Below are 27933 nucleotides of genomic sequence, written 5' to 3' on the forward strand. Positions count from 1 at the left end.
CCGATCTTCCTCCCCGCAGCCCTCTCCCACCTACTTCCAGGCTTTCATCCCACACAGGTGGAAATGGGATACTCATCCCTCATCGGGATGAAATCCAGCCAGCCTGCCTTGCTTCCCAGGCCTCGATGCCTTCCCCTTTGCCACATCTGCTTGGCTGACAATCCGGATGAAAGGGCATCTAGGTATTGACTACGAGCCCCCCTTCCCACCGTCCAATAAAAGACTTGACCGAGATGTTTATGATCATTTAATCAATGTTCCAAACACACACTTCATGGGGCTACAGGTGAATTTCATGATGACGGAAGCTGATGTACCACCCACCCAAACGACCACAATTACTAGCAGTTTCCAGAAACCCAACACCAACCAGAAAGATGCCTAGGAAACAGCATGATCACTTAGCCAAACAGGTTCTTTGGGATTCTTACTCTCCGCTTCCTCCTCCCCTCAAGGACCTTCTCCAGGGTATGGATGCTCAGGATGAGAGAAACGGGTGGGGAGGTGCCATCACACCTGTGCAAAGAGGCGCGCTGAGAACCCCACACCTCCGATGCAACAAGATTACCCGAGGCACAGGCCTGCTCAATAAATAAATAATTCCCAGAAGCCACCCCTGGGAGCTGGCGGGCCCAGGGACACCAAGCCTGAGTATCCACCCTCCCGAGGCCTGGCCGGACCGCTCGCTACGTGTTGCACACCAGCACGTCTGCAAAGGGTCCCTGGAGGGTCTTGTTGAAGATGCAGCGGACCCACACCAGGTAGGTAGTGAAGGGCTTGATGTTCTCGGTGAAGGTGTGGTTCTGCAGGGCCAGGATGTAAGGCACGTAGGTGTTCTCCCCCTGCTCCTGGAGCCACACCTCGTACTTCACCTCCCTCACCTTCAGGTACTTGAGGTTCCATGGGATCTGCCAGGAGACGGTGAGGCGGGCCTCGGAGGCGCCCTGCACCGACGCCTGGCACCGCGCCTCCCGCACCTTGCCGGGGTACAAACTGACCGTCCACTTCTGCTTCCTCGGCCCCGGCCGGCCCTTCACCACGCGCCGTATGGTTTGGATGAGCGACGGGATGTCCACCTTGGTGTCCTGGTAGATTCGGAAGAGCCACTCAGGGTTCCGGCAACAGAGGTGCCGCGGGACCTCCCGGCTTTGCAGGATCCGGGCCTGCTCGGCCCGGTCTAGGTGGGTGATGCCCCCCTGGTCCCAGGGCCGCTCTGGGTGCGTGACCGTGTTCTCTGGCAACGTGTTCCGCCAGGCTACGTACTGGAGGTCCATGCCGGGCAGCGTGGCCAGTGTCTTATAGGGGGTGTAGTGGTCAGGGTTGACGGCGTAGGGAAAGAGCTCCACCACGGCTGCCCCGCGGGGCAGGAAGAGGGCAGTGACCAGCTGGGCCCCGTGCATGCTGACTAGCATGGAGGCGTTGCTGACCAGCCGCACCACGTCTGCGAAGGCGTGGTCCTCCAGGGACACCGTCACGGTCTTCATCTGAAACTCCTGGGCCAGTGCCAGCAGCAGCTCTGCCTCATTCAGGATGAGTCTGTTGTGGGTGCGGGTGAAGACCAGGAGGTACTCCTCGCCCAGGGGGCTGCCTGCGTGGCTCACGTTCAGCTTTTCCGTCAGGAACCTGGCAAACTGCCGGATCTCGTTGCCCGAGACGAGGATGTTGGCCTTCGGGCCCTGGGGCTGGACGAAGCCGTACTGGTACCAGGTGGTGATCTTGGAGAGGCCCACGAAGGCATGGGAGAAGCAGAGCAGCCGGCCCAGGGCCTTCAGCTGCGCCCGCAGGAGGGGCTGCTTGGGGCTGAGCAGCTTGTAGAGGTCAAAGTGGGCGCCCTCGCCCCAGCCCTCCATGAAGAAGAGCCGGGCCTCGCGGGCCAGGCCGGGGAACTGCCGCAGGGTGTAGAAGAGGGGCAGCAGGTCGTCGTGGAAGACGTGCATGAGGTTGTCGGGGTTGAAGCGGTTGGCGATGAGGGCCACGTCAGGCACGAACGCCGGCTTGGGCATGAAGCGCAGGGCGGCGGCCGGCAGCTCCACGAAGTTGAAGTACTGGGTGTTGTGGTCCTCCACGGTGGACAGGTCGAGCAGGGCCGGCTGGAAGCGCCGGGAGCCCAGGCTGGGCAGCATCACAGAGGTGTTGCCGTGGAAGAAGATGAACTCCTCGGCCTCGCTGGAGTAGCAGAGCCACTTGAAGCGGCAGAGGCGGTCGGTATGCGTGCGGCCGGTGCACACCATGTGCGTGCCACCCTCCGTCAGGATCTGCAGGGCCTTCGCGTAGTCGATCCGCATCGCGGGGGCGGGCTCCGGGGCTCGGCTGCCGAGGGCCAGCTCCTCCTCCAGGGAGGCCGCGTGCTCGCGCAGCCTCACATGCTTCCACAACACGGCTGCCAGCACCGACACCAGGAGGGCGTTGAGCACCGCCGAGAGGTGCATCCTAGCGCCACAGCGAGGCCCTAGTGAGACGACGGCCCCTGGAAAGCACCTCGGGCCTGGCGGGCTTTACCCATCCCTGCAGGCACCCGGAGGACCAGCAGAGGCCTGCGGGAGGAGAGAAGGAAAAGGAAAAGGTGTCTGCACTGTGTGTCTGGAGTCACCCCGATCGCCCGCTCTGCGCCAGGCATTGTGCTGGGCTCTGCTACGGCACTGGATCCTTGCGTCGCTCTGCACATTTGAAGACACGGTAGGCTAGACCGTTGTTCAAAAATATTCACTCCCCTCCCTCCCCTGCTGCTTCCATGGGGGAATATACATCCCTGCACCTGGACTTTGGGCTTGGCCACATAACTTGCTTTGGCCAATGAGATGTTAGCAGACAGAACATATCAGAGGCTTGAAAAGCGCTTGTGTGACTGTCTTTGCCCTCTTTATACTTAGGATGTTGCCATGAGAAGAATGTGTTCAGCCTAACTTCCTGGTCCCAGGAGAAGAGATCTGTGTGTGGAGCACGGCTGCTCCAGCCATGCTCAGTCTGGCTCAGCTGACCCCCAGATTTGTAATTGAGTCCAGCCAAGATCATCAGAGCCACCGGTCAAACCCAGCCAAGACCAGGCAACACAGAGACACGTGAGCTGAATAAGTGCTTCTTATTGTAGGTCACTGAAATTCTGGGGCTGTTTGTTATGAAGCACTGCTGCAGCAAAAGACAACCAGCAAAGGTACCTGTGACAAGGGGCCTCAGGGAAAATCCCCATTAAGGACCTGACATTCCTGGTACTGCAAGGTAAGGACTTCACCTTACCATGGGCACATATGGCACAGAAGGCTTGTGAGCGCAGTTCCCAGGCTGCACACCAGGACCCCGCATGCCCCTTCTCAGGACACATGGCACACATGCATGGGGGAGATAGGGAACATCTGCTCTTGCTTAAAGCTCCTGTTTGGAAATCACGCCTGCTGGTTTTTAGATCTCCATGAAAAGATGGGTAGAAACTTGTCCCCTCAGTGCTCCACTAAGAGAACTGTGTCTGAATATCACGACTGACAATGGTTTTGTATATTGAGGCAAAACCTCCAAAGGGTTAAACTTCCTGTCCCACATACACACACCTACAGGGAGGCCTGGCTGAGCTGTGGGCATTTGCTCCCATTTTTTCCATACCACCAGGAAGGGTATCATACCTGCTCTGAGGCCCAGGACTGTTCAAACGATCGAAGAATCTCACCCTCGGGCCTCCCAGGAACAGCACGGGTAACACCTGACACCAGCCATGGGGTGAGAGAACAGGGCAGGGGCAGCTGCCTTCTTAGCTGGCTTTTCACTGCACCTTCAGTCAGCCCTGTTCATCTCTAGGGCAGGGTCTCTATAAGCCCAGAAACCCTGTAGCTGAGAAATCTGTTTAAGCATCAGTCAGCGTTTCTCAGTCTTTTCAAACCCATGCACCCGCTAATAATACAGAGAAACTCTTTCATGCCTCAAACTGACCTGTAAAGTCCAGCATCCCCTTCCCCCAAGAATCTCTCACACACAAGACTCTCTTCTGTAATATCTGCTCCCCAAGACAAACGGATTTCATCAACTTTTACTTTCTGAAGTTCGTATTTTATATCTATATCTGTAATATGTAAAATAATATTGCTGCATATACTTTCCCAAATATGTGTCCCCATCTAGAAATTCTCCACCCAGCCTCACCAGCTAAGAACTACTTTGCTATAAGGTTGAACCACGTTAAATTGCTGAGCGTTGACAATTTCCGACCAGTGTCCTATGGTCCTGCCACGGGAACCAACTATCCTTACCACCACCGTGGTACAGACAGTACCAAGGCGGCTCGAGAGAGAAAACCTGGTGTACCCAAATAGGGGAGAAGAGACAGATCTCCCTTACAGAATTCCAGTTGATAAATGTAGAAGCAATGATGGAAAAAGAAAATCACCATTTGGCAAACATCACAGCAATAACTGTTTCAGGCAAGATCCACTGATGGATGCTAAAATTAGTGGGTGAAAGTATGATGAGAAACAGGAAATCTGCATAGTCTCCAAGTATCTCCCTATGAGATACATATTAATGACCAAGGTAAAAATAGACATTTTACAGCAGAGAAGCTTGGCAGACATCCCCTGAACCAAATAATCAACATTAACATCACCAGTAATAATATACTGACATCGTGTACCCCTTGATAGGATGTGCTGAGAAGGGTACCTCATTTCTGGAGCCTTCTTGCCCAAACTACATAACTGCAATCTATATTTCTAAATGGGGAAAACTTGGTTCTAGTTCCAGTTCTAGCTCTGAATATGGTCTACAGATTAGTTAATAAAGAAAGCATTAAACCCAAACTGAAGGATATTCTACAAAACACCTGACCAGGGCTCTTCAAGAGTTAAAGTCATAAAAGACAAGGGAAGACTGAGGAGGTCCCAGATCGGACGACAGTGAGGAGACAAGACAACTAAATGCAATGTGGGCTCCTGGGCCAGAAAGAGGACATTAGTAGGACAATGGCAGAATCTGAATAAGGTTCATGGTACAGTATCAAGCCTGTGTTAATTTCCTGGTTTTGATACTTATACTGTGGTCGTGTAAGATGTTAACATTAGGGGAAGCTGAGTGAAGCGTTTCTTGTAACTCTGATGTAAGTCTCAAATTATTTCAAAATAAAAAGTTATTAAAAATCAGATAACTTAAGAAACAAGAGGACATAAGTATTTATAGGTAAAATAACATGTATGTGGTTCGTTCTAAAATACTGCAGCAGAAAAGGCATGGAGAGAGATGGAATAAGACGGCAGGATACTGGCAGATGAAGATATGATGATGGGGTCTTTTTTTGATCCCTTTTGAGTTTGTTTGACATTTTGCATATGAAAAAGTTAAAAAGGAAACAAAGCATCAAGTAGATCACTATTACAAAATGACAGAATACTGGATAGTGGATGAGTAATAAATTAATGCTCAGAAAAAATAATAAAATAAAATAAAGCTTTCCCTGGAGAGATGGGAGGCAGATGGGCGTGGCATGAGCTGACGCACGTTTTGCTCTGACCGTAGACAAGAACGGCTTCCAACAGCAGCTAAAGCTAAAACACACACCCGGGGAACATCAGAAAGCAAGACCCCCAGGAAATGAGGAGAGACCCACCTCCAACCTGAGCAGGCATCTGGGCCCCCAGGTACTCACCGCCTCTCTAGTGAGCATTCTGCTACCTGCCCCTCGCCCAGGTGTCCTTGTGGTGAAAGGCAGGCTTGGCAGCAGGTGGAGAGGCGGAGCAGGGGCCACAGGCAGGCAGGAGGACCCGGGGGATGTGTGTGCAGCAGCCAATCCCAGTTAAGTCACTGAGCTTGCGGGCCTTGGGGCAAAGCTTATGGGAACCAGGGAACATGGGGGTAGCGGCCTCGCAGCGCCCACAGGCAACTGGGCAGAGACCAGCCTTAGGGCCTGGGGAATGGGAAGGACGGCTTCTAATCAGATGGTAAGTCCTCCACCCACCCCAGGCCCTGCCGGAATGGTGCTGGCAGAAGGCAGGACAAATACAGACTCGCCCATGTGGACCTCTCATGGACGCTTCAGGCTTTCCAGTTACCCTTCCAAGAGGGAAAACGGGAGAAAAGGTTTGCTGGGGATGGACAGAACATCTCCCTAGAAATACAGCATGGTGGTTAAAGCATGGGGCCCTGAGTTCAGATTGCCTGGGCTTCTAACTTTACCACTTACGGGCCAAGCGGGCTGCGCCAACATCTGATGGGAACGGTCACGTAAATCCCCCAATCCCATCCCCCCCACATGAGATGGCCCAAGGCGTGTCCTACACTGGCTCCCAGAACTCCTAACAGATTAAGTGGATTACAGAGTTGCCCGCAGTGGGAACTGGCCTTCTCCCCCACCCTGCCTCATTTCCCCACTGCCCTGTTCATGTGTATTGCGATCAAGTGCAAGCAATCTACTTGCACTTGAATCCTTGTCTCAGAATCTGCTTCTGGGGGAATGTTAATTAACGCAGATATTATTGTATTTTGCCCCTGTGGAGACAGATGGAAAGCTGCCCTTGTACTCTGCCCTGCTGTGAAATAGCCAAAGTGTGGTAGTGAGAAAGCCAACAAGAACTCAGGCAGTCCTCCCAGCCTGTTCCCCACGGTGTCCCCTCTGTGTCTGTCCACCCCCGCCCCAACCCCAATTGCACTGCAGCAGCCTGCAGATGCCAGAAGAAGGATCAGGCAAAATCCTCAGAAATGTTTTCAAAAGATAACAGATGGAGACAAAGAGTACATTAATCACACCCTTGGCTCTAAAGAAGCCAAGATTCTCCTAAGTCCTGTCTGCTGGCCGAGGAGATACAACTTCTCTGGACCAGGTACCAGGCTGCTGGAAGAGGAGGGCAGTGTCCCTGCTGCCTTCCCCAGTGGAGTCTCGTTACAGAGGCAGATTAAGGGCACCAGTGGCCGGGGGCAAGGAGGCAAATGAAAGGGGCCAACTCAGTGGCCTGGGAGACACCTTCTCTGCTCGTGGTGCCGAGGGCTGACTACAGAACTGTGTTCTTTGGACATCAACTTGTTACATGGAAAAGACAGTCCCTCTTGGACTTCTAAGGTGCGGCATCGATAGCTTGGATGGTGCTGTCTTCAGCACACCTGCTCCCTGGCCTGGGGGTCCCAGGAGGGGAGGAGCCTGTCACTTATTATGAGCAGACCACTCTTGTCTCAAGTTACCTGTCAAGCCACTCTGTCCCAAAGCCTGGTCTGGAGCAGTGGACCCTCTCCCAGGAGAGGTAAGCGGCAGGGAGACCAGGGGAGGATGGCCATGCTAAGACAGAACAAGGCCTCAAGGCTTACAAAGGGCACGAGCCCAGAGCACCTGTCTTCCAGCAAGGAGGCAAGCTCTGAACAGATCCCCAACCCCTCCTGAGGCCTGGTTCTGTGGCACACGGTGGAAAGCTGTGCCCTTGAGTCGTCCACGACATAGGTCCTGAGATTCCCTCCTTCAGTCTCTTGACAACAGGCTCGGTTAGAGGTGGGCAGGCAGGGCACTGACCTTACGTAACTCCCACTATGGCACAGCCAGCAGCCAAGCAGGATGGACGCCAGCCATGGTGCTCCTCCCCCCAGGGGACAGCACTGGCAGGGTGCGGGGCAGGGCAGCCTGAACTTCCTGTTGACTCACCCAAAGGAAGATATGTCCATATCTCCATCCATTTCTATCTATATCTATTCATGAACCTGAGTCCAAAGACTGAGGAGAACATGCAGGAAACGGGAGTGAGGCTCTGCATCGGCCTAAGTTAGAGCGGGTATGAGCAAGAGATACAAACATTAAAAAAAAAGAAAGAAAGACACCCCTGTCCTCAAGGTTCTCCCTGTGGCCGAGGGGACAAGAGGCTGCTGCGAACACCTGACGTGGCACAGCTGTCACAGAGGCAGGGAACACGTTCTCGGGAGCGCTAACGGAGGAAGCATCTTCACTGCTGGGGGTGAGGCCGGGCCCCCCCTGCTAGACGCACTCCTCCTGCCCCACGGATGTCAGAGAGGCCCTCAGTACAGGCGACAAGCTTTCCTTGTCCAGTGAGACCAGCCCGACCCCACTTCTGATCACTTCCTGGGTCATCCTGATGAGACACTCATTTGGCCTTTGCTTAAAAATCTGTTTCCCACTGGTCTCACCCAAAAGGCTCCCTAGAGGAAGAGCATCGTCAGGTGGATGAGAGAAGAGTCTGCTGAGGAAGCTGGGAACCCTGGCAGCGTTCCCACACCACGGAAGTGCATTCAGTCTGGGCGAGTGCAGGTGTCAGGACACACACAAGACAGCAGAGGAGATTTCAAGCCTCCTTCCTAATGGTGGTGGTCAAGAATACTTCCCAGGCTCTTGTTCATGCTCACCTTCCTTCAGACCACATGTGAGCTGGCTTTATGATCTTGGCACGTCCGTCCCTCCACCACCTTAAGTCTCAATGGCCTCATCTGTACAATGGGCAGAATAACCTCCTCGGGGTGTTGTAAGAATAAGTGAGCTAAAGCATGTAGAGTATCTAAACAGGCCTCAAAGCACATCAGCTGTCATAATTATATTTCCATTAGGGCTCCTAAAATTAACAGTGAACGAAAACAGGTACCAAACTGTATAGCCTCAGACCAATTCCCAAAAGGGCTGAACCCCCGACTGCTCTGGGGAGCACCCTCACAATCTCCCAGCTTTGCTCCATCTTCCTAATGACTTGTTTCCTTTCTCTGTGAAGATGGCCCCATAAATTTAGAAGACGCTTCTGCCTGGTCTGAGCAGCCAGTTTTCAGTACAAAATTAACATGCAGAACCTCTGCCACCCTCAACATTTTATGCTGGCAGGGTACTTAAAAACTATTTATGCATTTCCTCATTTAATCGGAAAACCAACATCTAAGCAGCTAGCAAAGCACCAGTAACATTTTCCCCATCGCACAGATCAGGACACAGAGGTGAGAAGCTAAGTAATGTGTCCCAAGGCCCTCGGCTTGCATGGAACGGCGTCAGGATTTGAACACAGAGCACATAAGCACTGTCTACGCTAACAGCCCAGGCACCCCTGGGACCTCATCTTCTCTGCATTCAGGGCAAAGAGGTCCGGGAGATTCAAATGTCACCACGTTTGTCATTGTCTGCTTCCTCTACCTCGGGCTCCACATTTAGGACCCAATGGATATGGGGCACAAAGAGCTTACTGGCTTAGCCAGGGCAAAGAATGATAGAGCAAGAATGTTTTTCAATGGTATATTTTTAGTGTTAAAATATTTTCATCAGAAATGTGCTCTAGTTAAGTGTGGTAGATATAAGATGTTTATTTAGCTATTGTTTCTTTAATTTTGCTGACAAGTCAATAAATAGAAGAACGGGTTCAAGCTAAAAAAAAACAAAAAAACAAGAATATTTTTCAAAAGAAAGGGGAAAAAAGAAATAAGGGGTTAAAAACATGCTTAAAACAGCCCTCGAGAAACTGAGGCAGATAGAGGATACTGCCAATTCACCCCCCAAAACCTGCTTTACTCAGCTCCTAGACCAGATACCTACTATCAGATTCCCCCAGACGGGAAATCCTCCTTTCCAGGATCCCACGTGTTCCAGGAAGCACCGGAGGAAGGTGCTGATGACGTTGCCACACCTGCAGACACAGTAAGAGCCGGGCAGCAGGAGGAGCCACCACTGTGGAGGCTCCCATCCGAGGCCGCTCATCCAGCACTGGGTGCAGGCTCCCCTCCTGGGGCGCCCTGCCCGGCTCCAGACACAGGCACAGAAAAGGCATTCACAAGGGCCCTGGCATCTGATCAGGAGTAAAAGCCCCAGGAATTCTAGGCCTAGAGCGGGGGGTACAGACTCACATGCTTACTAAGGCCAAGAGCCAATGGGGAAAGTGAAGCCAGGAGCAAGCAGTGTGACCCGGAGACCAAACGCCAAGGTTAAAGTTCAAGCTGATGAGGGCCTGGCAGGAAAGTGGCCCGGTGGTACCTACTAGTATTAGTCTGCTCCGGCTGCCATAACCAAGTACTACAGACTGGGTGACTTAAGCAAGAGAAATGTATTTTCTCACAGTAGTGGAGGCTAGAAGTCCCAGATCAAGGTGCCGACAGGTTTGGTTTCTCCTGAGGCCTCTCTCCATGGCTTGCAGACGGCCACCTTCTCACTGTGTGCTCACATGGCCTCTTTGTGTGTGCTGGAGGGAAAGAGATCTCTAGTCTCTCTGCTTCTTGTTATTAGGACACCAGTCCTATTGGATTAGGGCCCCACCCTTATGACCTCACTTAACTTTAATTACCTCCTTAAAGGTCCTCTCTCCAAATATAGTCACATTGGGGTTTAGGACTTCCACCATGAATTCGCAAGGACACAGTTCAGTCTGTAACACTACCCTTCTGGTTTTTCCAGAGAAGCCAGAAATCCATTTAAAATGTGAAATGTCCTAATTTGTAATTTCTGGCAACTATTCAACTTGAGTGAAGATGACAGGCAGGCCCAAGGGCTGGGGCTGCTGGCCTTATTGTTGCTGGTATAATGGGACCAAGGATGTAAGCTCTGGTCTAAAGTGAAGCCCTCTCCTGCTGGCCTCGCCAGCTGCACTGGGTTCCCAACTACCAGGACCAGCCGCTGTTCACCGGCCACTCCCCCAGGAGCAGGGCTGTGGGGATGGGGGGAGCTGGGACTGCCAGCACCTGCCAGGCCCAGGCTCAGAAGACCAGCAGTGCCCACGGCAAGATGTGGGGTGGCAACAGCGCCTGCAGAAGGTTTTATATTAATAGTATAACAATCTTACTTTTAAGGGTTGTTCATACTCCCGACTGAAAATCATAGAATTCTTATTTTGTCATTTATTGAAAAAAAAATGCTTTTATCCCAAATGCAGCCTGAATTACTAGTGCTGAATTATGGAAGCTTTCTGTCCTGCACTGATGTGTCTCACACATTGTGAGTTAGGAAAAGCAAACAAGTTCTAATAACTCAAACACCCTCATAATGATCTCTCCCCCTGCGCCCTCCCCTTCCTATTTATTGTTACCAGAAGCAGTGTGTAGAACTGGTACTCCTAACATCATGCTTCTATGGGCTCCAAAGTTAGATCTCCATCCAATGCTATGGACAAACCTGAAGAAACACGGACAAGACATCAGGTTTTCTGCCAAAAGCATTTACCCTCTGGCAAAATGATGGCAGCCTCTGAGTACTCCTTGTCAAACCTAACATTTAATTGACCGGGCATATTTAACATTCAGTTAAGAGTTCCCATGCTTAGACTAAAAAGTTAATTTAACATGGATAATAACTCCTTGCTTTAGTACAACAGGCGAACCAAGGCAAAGCTGCGGACATTAATCCTGGGTCAAGCTAAAGACAGTGACTCTACTTCCTTATCAATTAAAGGGGATGGAACTCCTTGGGGTGGGGGCGGGCAGAGGAGCAAGAGAGTTCCAGTCTGTGTGACTCCGGTATGATACGCGGTGGCAGGCTTTGCTGAGGACAGCCAGGGCTCCACGGCGCTCAGCACAGGCGGAACAGCTGAAGAGACGGAAGTGAGCCCAGCCTACCACCGACGCGGAAACCCTCGCTCGCACAGCCTGCTGTGTCACCACCTGGCTTTTGCTTGGCACCCATGGGTCACTTGCAAGTTAGAGCTGTCCGTGTTGGCCCTTTCTGGCAAAACAGGTAAGCACTACTACACACCAATGTGGTCACAAACAGGGATGCAACAGAGAACAGAATCGTGTGAGTCTCTCCTGTGATGCTCACCCAGGTGACACAGAACACGCCTGCATCAGGTTTTCTACTGAAACTGCAAATTCAAATAAAAATAATTCTTACAGGAAATGCACAGTCCCCAGTGTGTACACAGATCCATTTGGGCCCTCAGGTCCAATGTAAGAAGACTGAATTCATCAAGAGGGTCAGAAGGCCACTCACTACAAGAGGCACAAAACATTCACCAAGAAGAACGAAGAAGTGTGCCTGACAGGAAATGGTGCTGGTGGGGCCTGAGGCCACCCACGGAAGCTGCCTGAAGGGTGAGGGAGTTCTGAGCAAGGTGTTGGAGGTGTTTTGGTGGTCTGGGGGCTAAGATGAGTATCCCTGTTAGGTGTCCACACATCCCTGCTGACAGTGACTGCTACAAACCTCCAGCCACAGCAGACATCACTGTGCCCAGTTCTCACATCTGCCCACCAAGAAAGTCATGAGGCCACCAAGGCAGAGACTCCTCTCCCAACCCAGGGCAGTGACGGCCAGGCCCGAAGTCATGCACAGCTGAAAGGGCACTGTCTTTATAAGACAGTGGGACGCTCAGGCTGCGGGGCAACTGTGGCCAGTGCCGGGAGAAGGCAGGGCGTGAAGCTGCCAGGAGACCTGTGTTTCACCCAGTGGAGGCCCCTGGGCTCAGGTGACCACTGGCGAAGCCCTCTGCAGGGGGAAGCCGTGCAGTGTCCAGGTCACAGCAGTCCCTGCCAAAAACCCAGGGAGCCTGGAGCCCAGCATTAGTGTGTGGAGAGAGGTGACAGGCCTCGGCTTGGGTTTTCCTTTGGTCTCATCACCAAGGTGTCACCCTCAACTCCTCCCTTTCATCACCACCATCACCACCACCACCTCCACCACCTCCTTCATCATCATATCAGAGCCAACATCCACTGACCAGTCACTAGGTGCCAGGTTCTCCAATCTACATGATGATGGTCATGTTATAGATGGTAGAACCAAAGGGCAAAGAGGTTAGAAGCCTGCCCAAGCTCACCCAGGAAGCAGCACTGAGACTCTAACGCAGTCAGGGTGGCTACAGGGTCTGTCATCTCTGTTATCTGTTTTCCTTTTATCTGGAAATAATCCCAGACTTACAAAAAGTTGTAGGTATAATACAAAGAGCTCTCCTACATCCTTACCCAGATCCAACAACTGCTAATTTGACACATTCGTTTTACCATTCTCTCTTTCTCTTTTTCTGAACTGTTTAATAATAAGCCGGAGGGACTTCCCTGGTGGCGCAGTGGTGGAGAATCCGCCTGCCAATGCAGGGGACACAGGTTCAAGCCCTGGTCCGAGAAGATCCCACATGCCGCGGAGCAAATAAGCCCGTCCATCACAACTACTGAGCCTGTGCTCTAGAGCCCGTGAGCCACAACTACTGAAGCCCGCGCGCCTAGAGCCCGTGCTCCCAGCAAGAGGAGCCACCGCAACGAGAAGCCTTCACACTGCAACGAAGAGTAGCCCCCGCTCGCCACAACTAGAGAAAAACCCGCGCGCAGCAACAAAGACCCAACGCAGCCAAAAAATTTAAAAAATGAGCTGAAGATGTCTTGCCCCTTTAACCCCTAACACTTCAGCACCTATTTCCTAAGAATGAGAACATTCTCTCATATCACGCAAAATCGGGAAATTAATATTGATATGATACTGTTATGAATCCGTGGCCTCTATTCTGTAGTACAGAATCCAAACCAGGGTGAAGCCCGGCGGGCAGGTGGCATGTCTCTCTAGTCTCCCCTATTTTGGGCAGCTTCTGAGTCTTTCCTTCCCTTTTATGACCTTGACAATTTTTAATAGAGTCAGATATTTTCTAGTATGTCCCTCAGTTTGGGCTTGTCTGGTGTTTCCTCATGAGTAGACTGAGGATACAACCTGTCAGGAATCAGAGTCTACATGCTTAATTGTTAATATGAGACTATTCCATGTGAGTCCTTCTGGGAAACGTCCAGTGGGGCAGCCAGGATCAGGAAGGATCCAGAAACCCCATCCTGTGTAGGATGCTCAAAGGAGTAGGGCCCCTTCCTTGCGGAAGAGAAGCCCCTGGACCCTGGGCATTCTTCAAACACCTGAGGGGCTGTGCAGCAAGGGTGAGGCTGCTCCAGAGCGGGGGCTGCACCCCTCTCTAACAGAGTGGACACATGTGCATGACGGTGACATGTGCAACCCAGGCCCCAGGCTGAAGGGCGGACGTCAGGTACCTGTAATTCCCAGCAGCTGGCTGCCACTCTGCACCTAGCACGTTGGTGTGGGCCGCTCCAGGGCACTAAAGTAAGGCCTGCAGGGGCAGTCACAGGGAGGGGATTCCAGCGTGGGAGGCAGGAAGAGGCTTCTCTAAGCGTTAGAGCTGTTCTAACATTGAGGGATCGGCTACTTTGTACTCTCCCCTGCTGGGCAGTGGTCCAGTAAACCGAGGTCAACCTGTGAGGCTGGCGGGGGCTGGACATGGGGTCCCCCAAAGCAGTATCAGCATCACCTGGGATATGAGAAATGCAGAATCTGGGGCCCCCTCCAGACCTGCGGAACCAGAATCTCTGAAGGGTGATTCAGGAACCTGTGTTTTTTAAAAAAAATCTTCCAGGTGATTCTAGTGTGCACTCAATTTTAAGAAGAACTCCTCTGAGGTTTTTCTAACACTCCACAATTCTGCAATTCCCTGCTTCTAAATACCCAGCAGGGCATTTCTGTCCAACCCAGGGTAAACAACCAAGGACAACCCTCCCCTTCAATAAACGCTAGTAAATCCTGTTTCCAGCCTCTGCTAAGACAATGCGTAAGCCTATATTCTGGGGCACCCTAAGAAGGCTGCCATACTCTAAGCCCCTTTTGAGAAAAGGTTCCCCAACCAACACCTTCCCACACAAGCTGCATCACTTATAATGCTGAAGTGGCAAAAAACCAGCCCAGGTCTCTAGGCCACAGCTAAATGGATGCGAGTGGAGCCTGGGTCTAAAGCAGCCACTGGTGGGAGACCCTGAAGAGGTCAGATCCAGTGGTGGCGCTTGTATCAGATGTGCACACCCACAGGCCCGCAGACAGAAGGTAGGTCTCCTGAGAAATGAACTCCTGAGCAGAGAAAGGATGGACTGCTTCTCTGGCTCCTCACAGTGGCCACTGTACATCCCTCTTGGAAGCTCTGGGACCCAGCATAATGGTGGTAATCCCTGAAGCCCCCCCAGGATGTGCCATGATTCCTGTCACAAACCCCCCACTACTGAAGGACCCTGTGATGTGTCTCGTCACTGGGTGTGTCTAAAACAACCGGACCCAAGGGTCTGTACTGGGGACAACAGTAATAGTGACAGTACAGCAGACCAGGTCCCCAACCGCTCCCTGAAGCCTGGCCCAGGGCTGAGTATGCACTGCCCAGCCAGGAAGGGGCCCTCTGTTAAGCTTTTAAAAGTGGAGAAAGGAGGGCTTCCCTGGTGGCGCAGCGGTTGAGAGTCCGCCTGCCGATGCAGGGGACACGGGTTCGTGCCCTGGTCTGGGAAGATCCCACGTGCCACGGAGCAGCTGGGCCCGTGAGCCATGGCCACTGAGCCTGTGCGTCCGGAGCCTGTGCTCCGCAACGGGAGAGGCCACAACAGTGAGAGGCCCGCGTACTGCAAAAAAAAAAAAAAAAAAAAAAAATTAAAAGTGGAGAAAGGAGACAACTCTTAGCATTAAGACCATACCGATGGTCATCACCACTGGCAGAGTGAAAGGTGTGATTTCCTGATAGAGCCTGGGCCCTGAGTATGTACCCAGGGGAGCCAGACAACATGGAATGATCGATAGCTCTTCTGAACACGTCAGGAAAAGAGGATGCTGGCCTCTGGGCAGGGGGTGGACGTTAATGCTACCACCATCTTACTTTACCGAGCACCTACTATGTGCCACGCACTGTTCTAAGCCCTTTCTCTGACCCTTTTCACTTAAGCCTCACAAAAGCCGTGTATCAGATGAGCCAGAGAAGCAGTCCAGCCTTTCTCTGCTCAGGAGTTCATTTCTCAGGAGACCTACCTTCTGTCTGCGGGCCTGCGGGTGTGCACATCTGATACAAAATGCAGGTACTCGTATTATCTCCATTTTCTTTTAATATGAAAAACTAAAGCTTCGTGGGGTTAAGTACTTTCCTCCAGGTCCTGCAGCTCAAGCAGGAGCACCAGAATTCAAAGCTGTGTCTGACTCCAGGGTCCACAGTGCTTCAGACTCAGAGGTACAATTGGTGATGGAGAAGCAGGGTAGGCCTCAGAGCAACAAGCTTTTATCACTCAATGGCAGAGCAGGTGTGGATGCAGACCCACAGGCCCTCAACTGTAACTTAGCAACCAAGGCTTCTCTTGTGTAACTACTCCCCACCCGGCCAGGCAGAGAGATTCCCGGCGATGGCAGGTGGCTCAGGGAGCTGTGGCCGTTCTCTCACCCCAAGGAAGGTCTGGAGAGCACAGTGGGGTGACAATTATCCCACCTGCCCCGGTGCTGTGCTGACAGGGTTAATCCACCTATACAGAATTACCACCACCACTTTTTATAGCTAAAAGAGCCCTTAGAAATTATTTGCTCCAACTCTTTATTTTATAAAAGGTCTTGAGAGGCAGTGGGAACTCTCACAGCAGCCGAAAAGAGGAGGGCGCTGGCTCTCCTCACACCCACAGCTCGCAGGCGAACCCCTCCCCAAAGCAGACATCAGGCCCAGAAGAAGTACGTGGCTCCAGGACTCTTCCCAGCCCCCAGACAAGAGCATTTCTTCTCAAAACCAGGCTTCTGGGTCTCACCCAGATTACACCCTTCCCCAGCCCTGTGGTCCAGTGATGAGAGCCTCTGGGGGCCACAGGGCTCGTTTTGGCTGCCTCTTCCTAAGGCTCCACCCTCCAGCCTCGGCTAACCTTAGACCTGGAGAGGAGGCACACTCAGCCAGGCTGCAGGATCCTGCCTCTTCTCCAGGCGGTCCAAGACCCCCTGCTGTAACACTGGAGGCTGCCCCCGGTCACAGGTGGACTTTGAGAACTGTGAAGACCCCGGGCAGCAGAGGAAGGGAATTAAAAGGCACCAGTTCTGCAGCTGAGACTCCAGGATATGCGCTCTGGTCCTGACACTTAGTAGCTGCGTAACTGTAGACCAATTCTTCTTTTTATTTTTTTGACACATAAAAAGGTGTACATGATTAATGTACACGACATGATAAGTGTGGAGATAAGTATATACCCACGAAACCACCACCATAATTTATGCCATCACCTCAGAAAGTTTCCTCTGCCCTCTTATTATTTTTTTGTGATAAGAACACTTAACGTAAGCTCTAGCCTCACAGCAAAATTTGAAGTATACAATACAGTATTGTTAACATAGGCTCTATGCTGTACAGTAGATCTCTAGGGCTTGGTCACCTTGCCTATCTGAAACTTTACACCCTTTGACTAATACCTTCCCATTCCCCCCCCCCCCCCGCCGCCCCCAATCTATGGCAACCACCATTCCACACTCTGCTTCCATGAGTCTATTTTAAATTTATCCTTTAAGTGATATCATGTAGTATTTGTCCTGTGTCTGCCTGGGCCAATTCTTAACCCCTGCAAGCCTCCATTTCCTGGTCTGAAAAAAGACACAATTATACCTACTTCAGGGGGTGGTTCTGTGAATTCAAACAGACAACTCAGGCAAAGCACAGTGCCTGACAATTATTTTATAGAATTATTATTAATCATAATAATGCTATAACTCCCATTCGCTGGCCCTTACTCTAGGCCAGGAACAATGCTAAGTACTTGACATGAATTATCTCATTTGTTCCCTCTTACAAATCTAAAACAGGTGTTACCAATTTCGTTCCACGTTTGAGGAAGTATGCTCAGAATTGTTAAGTGAATTGTCCAATGATGCACAGCTATTAAGTGGTGAGGCTGGGATTCCAACCCAAGTTTGACTTCAAAGCCTGCGATGACATTTGTGGCCTCTGCCTCTCGTGTTCATGATCTTACCCAATGAAAAAACCTATCAGGTGATAAGCAGGTCCTGGGGGAGAGTATCCACTGACAACCAACTGAGAGTAACGAGGACCCTCGGGGACTGGAGCATTTGGTAATTTAATTTTCTGGTTAGCTCAATATTCACTAGAAGCCTGTGTTTATTGCTAAATATTTTCTAAAGCAAGGCTCAGAGGCAAGAACTTGCCAACCAGAAGGTCAGTCTGAAAGACACTCTGACACCTGCCACTTCAAGGCCACCAGAATGCTCACATGCCACAGTGTGGGGGGCCACACTCACCGTCACCAGCACCCCATCCTCCCCTTTGCTGAGGATCTCCACTCTGCTGCTCGCCACCAACCCCACCCTGCCCAGGGGCCCAAGACTCAGGGACTGATGTGCTGTCCGTCCCCAGGGAAGAGAGGACCTGTGCTCTTTCCTGGCTCTGCCACCCAGTGGAACTCAGATTTCTCATTTGTAATGTGAAAGGATGAGCTGAAGATCTCCAAGATCCATGGGCGTCAGAGGGAGCAGCTAGTTCCAGTGAGACGGACCTGGGTTCCAATCTCACCTCTAACATCTTCTGTTGTTAGCAACCATAAGTGCTAACATTTGCTGCACGTTCACTGTACACCAGACACTGGGCTTCGGATGTGTGCAGCATGATTTCATTTAATCCTCACAGCAACCCTGTGATGAAGGTACTTTTATCTCCATAAAAGAAACAGAGGCTCAGAGAGGATAAGTGACTTGCTCAGGGGCACACAGTTAGTAAATGAGGGCCAGGATTTGAATGCCCAGCACATGTAGCAGTAAACACTTGGTGAATGAACCCTGTTCTGTCTGTGCTCTTAGCCACCAAGTCCTATCAAGTTCACCCCATAACCAATTCCATTCCCTTCTCCCTTCCCCCAAAAGTATGTTCTGAGATTTGGTTGGCATAAAGTAAGCCAACCCTAGTCGCCCACCACCAGGTGCAGGACTGTGGCCTGAGGACCCTAGACCTTAGCAGAGGATTCCCATCAGTGACCGGGAGACGGGTTCCTACACACATGATAGGGCCGGGAGTCCATCGGGTCCCTCCTTCAGAGGCTATCCCAGCACTGTCAAGCAGGCTGTCATCACTAGACACACAGTAGGCACCCTATGGAGCCCCAAGGAGCCCAGGGATCAGTTGTGGTTTGCCCAAGTACTGCCTTCAAAGGGAGCTCAGGAGGCCCCGGCCCCCTCCGTGCACCTTGCCTGGCTCCCCGCCACCCGCGCCTCACGCGCACCATCTCCCCAGCAAAAGGGCATGGGCACCCGCTGCCAGTGCCAGTCCCGAGCTAAGGGCTTCAGCTGACACGCCAGGGCCCGCGGCACCTGCACCCCGAAGGTCCACCTCCCCTCACCCTCGCCTACCTCCCGCACCTCCTTCAGCCCCATCACACGTCACTCCTCCGATCTGCAAATTCCCCTGGGCTCCTCTCCACCCCAGCGCTCCTGTCGTTCCCACCCGAGGAAGGTCAGGGGGCCGCTCCCTCAATTCCAAACCCAGACGGGTGGCGGAACCCTCGCCCGCCGCGAGGGCGCGCATCTCACCTGCACCCCGCAGCCGGGCTCCGCGAGGCTGAAGCTTCCAGGCCGGCCCTCCGAGGAGCTGGCTTTGGCCGAACCCGCCCCCGCCGCCCGCTCTGAGCCGTGGAGGTCCAGACAGGGAGTGCAGGCTCCGCCGCGCCGTCTGGTCAGCCGCCGCGGGGCTCGCAGGTGGCCTCCGTGCGCCCGCCCAGCTGGCAAGTCCGCGCGTCACCTGTGCACGTGCGCAGGCTCTCGAGTTCAGCTTCCTGAGCCCGAGGCCAGACCCACCTCCTTGGCTCGCGGAATTCTGGGAATTGCAGTTTGCGTCCGGTGACAGCCCGCTCCTTCAACCCGCGGAATCCTGGGAGTTGTAGTTTGCCCGACGAGAGGCGGTTTTGCTTGGTGTAAAGTTTATACAATTATGGGAGGCCTGATAATAAACTTAAATGCAAGTTAAACCAACAAGAAGATGTCATTTATCAAATCAAAGTAATTAATATTTTCACATGCTTTTAAAAAACATATAATACTACGGGGGACTTACGTACAAAAGTACCATTCCTCTGCTCCAATCCCTCAGCCCCACTCTATCCCACCAGGATCGACCTGCTCCTTAAGGGCAATATTCCCAAGTCTTATGGCTGCTGCATTTGGCATTTACTGCCGACTGTCGAGATAGATACATATATCGACATATATATCAATATATATATCTCCCTACTTCTTCATTCATGAATTTTAGACCTCGACTTTTTGCTAGTATAGATGAAAATTTTATTCATTTAGATGTGTACCAACTATGACTACCTGCACCTCCACTGATCTATGAGATAACACTTCTGTCTCTCGAATTGGGAAAACCCTGTATTTCATTTATAATTATTTTAAATGATAATGCCCAAGTGCTGAGGCAGTAAAAGTTTGTAAATTTATGCAGGGCAATTTGACAATACAGTCAAAAGCCTTTAAAAACATACAGACCTCTAACCAAGAAATTCTAATAAATGTGGATGAGTGCAAAGGCTGAACAGTGTTATTTATAATGATAATAAGTTATAAGGCTGGAGTGGCTATATTAATTTCAAAGTAGAATCAAGAGCAAGGAAAATCATCAGGGATAAGAAGGGATATTATGTAATGACAAAAGGGTCAATTCACCAACGAGACATAATAATCCTAAATGTGAATGTGCCTGACAATAGAGCCTCAAAATAAATGAATCAAATACTGATGGAACTAAAAACAGAAATAGACAAACCTGTAATTACAGTTGGAGACTTCAACATCCTTCTCTCAACAACTGATAGAACAACTAAGCAAATAGTCAGCAAGGATACAGAAAAGCTCAACAACACCAAAACTCAACAGGATCTAATTGATATAACATAACACTCCATGAAACAACAAAAGAATACACATTTTTTCAAACACCCACAGTATATATATATATTAAAATAAACTCTATCCTGGACCATAAATATAAAAATTAGCAAAAGACATTAATAGACATTTTACTGAATATATATATATATGGCAAATAAATACATAAAAAATGAAAAGATGCTCAACATCACTAGCCCTTAGGGAAATGCAAATTAATACCATGATGAGAACAGCTAAATTAAAAAATAATGTCAATATCAAATGCTGGTGAGTATGCAGAGAACTCTATCTCTCATACATGGCTGGTGGAAATAGTTTGGTTGTTTCTTTAAAAAACTAAACATGCACTTACCATATGACTCATCAATCACACTCCTGGGCATTTATCCCGGAGAAATGAAAACTCACACAAAAACTTGTACCAATTGTTCGCAGCTGCTTTATTTGTAATACCCCAAAACTGGAAACAAACAAAATGTCCCTCAACAGATGAATGGTTAAACAAACCGTAGTGGATCCATACCATAGAGTACTATTCAGTACTACAAAGGAATGGACAATTGATACAGGCAACAACTTGGATGGATATCAAAGGCATTATGTTGAGTGAAAAGATGTCAATCGCAAAAGGTTACATATATATGATTCCATTTATATGACATTCTTGAAATGATAAAACTGTAGAGATGGAGAACAGATTAGTGGCTGTCAGGAGTTAGGGATGGGGTAGAGGGGGAAGTGGTGAGTGTGACTATATAAGGGTAGCAGGAGGGAGATGTTTCAGGTACTTGATTGTGGTGGTGGTTACACAAATCTACACATGTGATAAAATGACACAGAACCATACACAACTTTATACCAATGTCAAACACCTGGTTTGGATACTGTACTATAATTATGTAAAATGTAACCATTGGGGGAAACTGGATGAAAGGTTCCAGGGAACCTCTCTCTACTATCTTTGCAACTTCTTATGAATCTATAATTATTTCAAAATTAAAAGTTTTTAAAAAGAAACAAATAAAAAAAACAAACCATGGACGTTACTTAGGTCCTTAGCCATACAGAATTGATTAAATAACATCATGGACCATCTGAGAAATTATTAAAAGAATGTTGCAAAATAATATTCACTTAACACTTGGAAGATATTTCATATTATATCATATTTAATTTTTAAAAAGCACCAAAACATTCAAAGTGACCCCTTTTTAAAAAGAGTATATTTGTGCAAAAGAGTCCAGAAGGATGTCAGCACATGCCCTGTGTAGTGAGATTATAGGTGATTTTTATTTTCATCTTGTTCATTACATATATATATATATTTCTCCCCCACCCCCGCAATGAACATGTATTTTAAATTTAGGGTTTAAATTTAAGTCGTATTTAGTTTTAAAAAAAGCTCCTAGGTTGAGTTCATCGTTCTCTACAACAGCGGTCCCCAACCTTTTTGGCACCAGGGACCGGTTTCGCGGAAGACACTTTTTCCACGGATGGGGCGGGGGCGGAGGTGGGGATGGTTCGCACGGTACTGCAAGTGATGCTTTGCTCCCTTGCCCGCCGCTCACCTCCTGCTGTGCGGCCTGGGTCTTGACAGGCCGCGGACCCGTCCTGGTCTGAGGCCCAGGGCTTGGAGAACCCTGTTCTACAAGAAAGCCAGCAGTGGTCAGCCGATGGAAAGAGGCACTGAGCAGTCCAAGAAAGCAGCCCATTACTAAAGGTGGGAAGGGATTGAGTTCTGGACAAAGCAGTCTTCTGGTTAAGATCCCAAAGGACGTAGCCTGTGGGTCCCCTAGGACCCAGTTTGCAGACAAGGATGATGTTTCATTTTATGAGCCAATCATGTTTTAAAAACTATTCTGGTTGTGGAGCATTAGGTAGTGCTTTAGTTGCTGGTAGGAAACTTTGACAGACTGGGAGAAAACAAGTACTTTCCTTTGTAGTAAATACCCAAGGTGGGCTGAGTAGCTGTCTTTTTGAAGCCTTAACCAATACTTTCAATAAATCAAGTATTTATGCAGCACCGAGCTGGGTTTGGCATTCCTCATGACTGAGTTCTCTCCCTTCCTCTGGGGTCACATTTCCTTTCGATTTCTATATGTGGATGACTCCCAAATCCACATCTCTAGTCCTGAGTTCCAGATCCACACTTCCAATCAAGTTGCTTGGGGTCTATTTCTACCTGGCTTACCTGACAGCATCTTAAAGTCTATGTGATGAACATGACGATGATGGTAATGATTTTAAATAGATCTGCAAATTATTTTACTCTCCTTCTTTCCAAAGATGAAGTTGAATTATTTTTCCCTTGAATAACTTAGTGATTCACTTAGCGGCATAATATAACGACTCACTGCTAATGAATAAAATATGTCAGAAGCAATACGATGTGATTTCTGAAACTAGGTCTTAAAAAAGACAGCATCTACACCTCTGTCTCTGTCTCTCTGGTAGCCTTTGGAACATAGCTGCCATGTCATGAGGAAGTTCAGGCCACATGGAAAGGACATGCATGGGCACACTAGTTTGCTAGGGCTGCCACAGACTGGGTGGCTTAAACAAAAGAAATTTATTTTCTCACATTCCTGGAGGAATAGAAGTCCAACACCAAGGTGATGGCAGGTTTGGTTTCTCTCCTGAGGCCTCTCTCCTTGGCTTGCCGATGGCCACCCTCTCTGTGTGTTATCCCATGGCCTTTACTCTGTGCACAAGCGTCCTTGGTGTCTCTTCCTCTCTTATTAGGACACAAGTCCATCAGATTGGATTAAGGCCCACTCTAAATGGCCTCGTTTGAGCTTAATTACCTCTTAAAGTCCCTATCTCTAAATACAGTCACATTCTGAGGTACTGGAGGTTAGGACTACAACATATGAATTTGGGGGGGGGGACACAATTCATTCCATAACAATGGGTGTACCAGGCAACGGCCCCAGGTAGGCCTTCAGCTGACAACCAGTAGCAATTGTCAGACATGTGAGTGAATGAGCCCTAAGGTGATTCCACCCTCCAGCCTTCAAGCTACCTCAGCTGATACCCCAGACATCACAGAACAGAGATAAGCTGTTCCTGCTGCCTTGTTTAAATTTTTGACCCACGGAAATTACAATAAGTAAGACATGATTTGTGTGATTTTCAAGCCGCTATGTTTTGGAATATGGTTATGTAACATTAGATAAATAATATCCTTGTATTACACTTGTCTAACACTGTATAACAAATCCCAAAATGTACTGGCTTAAAGCAACAATAATCATTTATTATATCTCACAGTTTCTTTGGGGCCAGAATCTGGAAATGACTTGGCGCATTGGTTCTGGTTCAGGGTCTCTCATAAAGTTGCAACCAGATGTTGGCTGAGACTGCAGTCAACTGAAAGCTGACAGAGACGGAAGGATCTGCTTCCAAGGGGGGCTGGTTCACGTGGCTGGAAAGTTTGTTCTTCTCCATGTGGACCTGTCTATACGGTCTCTTGAGTGTCCCCGTGGCCAGGCAGTTTGCTTCCCCACAGCAAGTGATTTAAGAGACCAAGGCAGAAGCTGAGAAGAGACCAAGGCAGAAGAATACCTTTTGTGACCTAGCCTCAGATGCCTCATACCATGTCCCGTCTGTGTATTCTATTGGTCACATAGGTTGACACTGATTCATGTGGAAAGGGACTATGCAAGGGTACAAATACCAAGCGACAAGGATCTTTGAAGACCCTCTTGGAGGCTGGCTACCATAATGATAATCAGAGATACCATCTGTTCAGTACCCATTATGTGCTTGGCTTTAGATGGAAATGATCTCATTTAATCCTCACAACCTCATGCACTAGATTATGTTTTTCACATCTTTATTGGATTACAATTGCTTTACAATGTTGTGTTAGTCACCTATATGTATATATATATCCCCATATCCCCTCCCTCTTGTGTCTCCCTCCCACCCTCCCTATCCCACCCCTCTAGGTCGTCACAGAGCATCGAGCTGATCTCCCTGTGCTATGCAGCTGTTTCCCACTAGCTATCTATTTTACATTTGGTAGTGTATATATGTCCATGCCACTCTCTCACTTCGTCCCAGCTTCCCCTCCCCCTGTGTCCTCAAGTCCGTTCTCTATGTCTGCGTCCTTATTCCTGCCCTACCACTATGTTCATCAGTACCGTTATTGTTTTTAATAAATTTATTTATTTATTTTGGGGGGGTGGCTGCATTGGGTCTTCGTTGCTACGCACAGGCTTTCTCTAGTTGCAGCGAGTGCGGCTACTCTGTTGCAGTGCACAGTCTTCTCACTGTGGTGGCTTCTCTTGTTGCTGAGCATGGGCTCTAGGTGCACGGGCTTCAGTAGTTGTGGCACGCAGGCTCAGTAGTTGTGGCTCACAGGCTCTAGAGCACAGGCTCAGTAGTTGTGGTGCATGGGCTCTGCGGCATGTGGGATCTTCCCAGACAGGGGATCGAACCCGTGTCCCCTGCATTGGCAGGCGGATTCCCAACCGCTCTGCCACCAGGGAAATCCCAGTACCGTTTTTTTAGATTCCATATATATGAGTTAGCATTTGTTGTTCTCTTTCTGACTTACTTCACTCTGTATGACAGACTCTAGGTCTGTCATTACAAATAACTCAATTTCATTCCTTTTTATGGCTGAGTAATATTCCATTGTATATATATGTGCCACATCTTCTTTATCCATTCATCTGTTGATGGACACTTAGGTTGCTTCCATGTCCTGGATATTGTAAATAGTGCTGCAATGAACATTGTGGTACATGACTCTTTTTGAATTATGGTTTTCTCAGGGTATATGCCCAGTAGTGGGACTGCTGGGTCATATGGTATTTCTATTTTTAGTTTTTTAAGGAACCTCCATACTGTTCTCCGTAGTGGCTATATCAATTTACATTCCCACTAACAGTGCAGGAGGGTTCCCTTTTCTCCACACCCTCTCCAGCATGTATTGTTTCTAGATTTTTTGATGATGGCCATTCTGACTGCTGTGAGGTGATACGTCATTGTGGTTTTGATTTGCATTTCTCTAATGATTAGTGATGTTGAGCATCTTTTCATGTGTTTGTTGGCCATCTGTATGCCTTCTTAGGAGAAATGTCTATTTAGGTCTTCTGCCCATTTTTGGATTGGGTTGTTTGCTTTTTGATATTGATCTGCTTGTATATTTTGGAAATTAATCCTTCGTCAGTTGCTTCGCTTGCAAATATTTTCTCCCTTTCTGAGGGTTGTCTTTTTGTCTTGTTTATGGTTTCCTAGTAGATTATATTTGTCCCCAGTTTATAGATGAGAAAGGCTAAGAATCAGTAAACATTTTGCCCAGGGGCAAGTAGCTAGCAAATGGAGGGAGATGGAACCCAGCTTGGTGTGACTCCATCCCAGCCTCTCCACACTCTCCGGGGCCCTGAAACCTCCAAGTCACTTTCACCTTCTCTCTCCTCACCACCAAGTTGTGTAAATTCCTGCCATGTTTATCCTCCCCCTCATCCTCTTCCAACCTTGCCTCTACTGTCCTGATTCAGAGTGGTCCCCAAAAATATGACTAAAAAAAATACATATTTGTTAAATTAAGGGAGAAACTCTAGCAACCTGTTATAGCTCTACTGTACTCAGTTTGAAACCCATGCATCTACCGTATTAGGATCTTTAAAAGGAATCTGCACGCTCAAAGCAAATGGCTAAACAGGAAGCCAAATAATCTCAATGGAATCTGTGCCCAGATCAGGAAACAAGGCCAGGGCAAGGCCCCGGAGAGCTGGATTAAGAGAAGAGGCAGAGAACAAGAGCCCTTCTACCCAGCCGTTAATCCCGGGCTGGTTTCTCTGGCTATGGAAGCGGAATGAGGTTTTCAATGGCTGTAAAAATATGCTTTTAGGACTTCCCTGGTGGCGCAGGGGTTAAGAATCCACCTGCCAATGAAGGGAGACACATGTTTGTGCCTTGGTCCGGGAGGATTCCACATGCCGCAAAGCAACTGGGCCTGTGCACCACAACTGCTGAGCCCGCACTCTGGGGCCTGCGAGCCACAACTACTGAAGCCTGCGCACCTAGAGCCTCTGCTCCACAAGAGAGGCCACCGCAATGAGAGGCCCGTGCACCACAATGAAGAGCGGCCCCTGCTCTCCGCAACTAGAGAAAAAGCCCATGCACAGCAACAAAGACCCAATGCAGCCAAAAATAAATAAATAAATAAACATATATGTAAAAAAAAAAAAAAAACCATTCATTAAAAAAATATTTTAAAAATTTTAATAATTACTTCTGAGGAAATATAATTTTTGTAAACCTCCCCTAGTGTATGTTTTTAGGTTATATTTGCCCAGCTCACTGATGGCATGTTAAGACATTTTGCTAGTATTTGGGCTCTCCAAGCCTGTTTGCCATGGGGACATTCCACTCCTCCTCCCACAGGGAGCGCTCCCCGCAGATAAGCAGGAGGTATAATCACAGCTTTGGGGAGTCTCCCCCACTACACACTGACTTCTATAGATAATTAAGTGCTACCTAGGAAGAGGGATAATTATAAAAGACACATTAATTTCCTGAAACTGAAGCTCAAACGATTGCCTTTAATAAACTTTAAGTTTTGGAGGAAGATGTAAAATTTGTATAATTCAAAATCATCCCATTCTTTCATCTCCTCTCCCCCAACACTGCCTTTTTCCTTTTGCTCCTGCCAATGACTGTTATTTTAATTGTCCTGCTCATGCTTCCAGAAGAAGATTTTACTCTGAATGTGAGAGAGAAGACACATCCTTTAGTGGCAAATGCTCACAGTTACAAAGAAAAAACAGTGCCTTTGGTACACATACGTGGGGAATACCCAACTGAGAATCTGGCAAACTGGCTGCCCCACCTGCTACAGGACGGTCCTGGGTCACTTGCTTGTCTTCCTCTGTTGGCTCTCCAACTCAGTGGTTTACTTCACTTTCTCCCACCCGATGTCCTGAATTTCTTGGAGGATAATTTTGCTGGAAACTTAGAGGTTAAAAGCGGGGAACATTGGCTAAGTGAAGTAAGAGAGACAGAGAAAGACAAATACTGTATGACCTAACTTATATGTAGAATCTAGGACGCCCCCCCCCAAAAAAAAACCAAGTTCATAGACACAGAGAACAGATTGGTGGTTGCCAGAGGCTAGGGCATGGGAGGTGGGCAAAAGGGGTGTATAGAGTCAAAAGGTACAAACTTTCAGTTATAAAATAAATAAGTCATGAGGCTGTAATGTACAGCATGGTGATTAGTTAATAATACTGTATTGCATATTTGAAAGTTGCTAAGATGGGTCTTAAAAATTCTCACCATAAGAAAAAAAATTCTGTAACTATGTATAGGCATATTAACTAGACTTATTGTAGTGGTCATTTCACAATATATAC

The 27933-nt window shown here is 49.0% G+C and overlaps 1 protein-coding gene across 1 annotated transcript; it reads right to left on the bottom strand.

Moving 5' to 3' along the window:
- Positions 1 to 234: 234 nt before the first annotated feature.
- On the bottom strand, positions 235 to 19555 carry POMGNT2 (protein O-linked mannose N-acetylglucosaminyltransferase 2 (beta 1,4-)). The gene is made up of 2 exons (XM_029244422.1): positions 19208 to 19555; positions 235 to 2534 (listed from the first exon to the last, which is right to left on the bottom strand). The coding sequence occupies exon 2, from the start codon at positions 2427 to 2429 to the stop codon at positions 687 to 689; it is 1743 nt and encodes a 580-aa protein (XP_029100255.1). The 5' UTR covers positions 2430 to 2534; positions 19208 to 19555; the 3' UTR covers positions 235 to 686.
- Positions 19556 to 27933: the final 8378 nt, after the last annotated feature.

The sequence above is a fragment of the Monodon monoceros genome, unplaced genomic scaffold (assembly GCF_005190385.1).
Source record: "Monodon monoceros isolate NGI ecotype Baffin Bay Population unplaced genomic scaffold, NGI_Narwhal_1 Super_Scaffold_3, whole genome shotgun sequence".
In the NCBI taxonomy this organism is placed as follows: Eukaryota; Metazoa; Chordata; class Mammalia; order Artiodactyla; family Monodontidae; genus Monodon; species Monodon monoceros.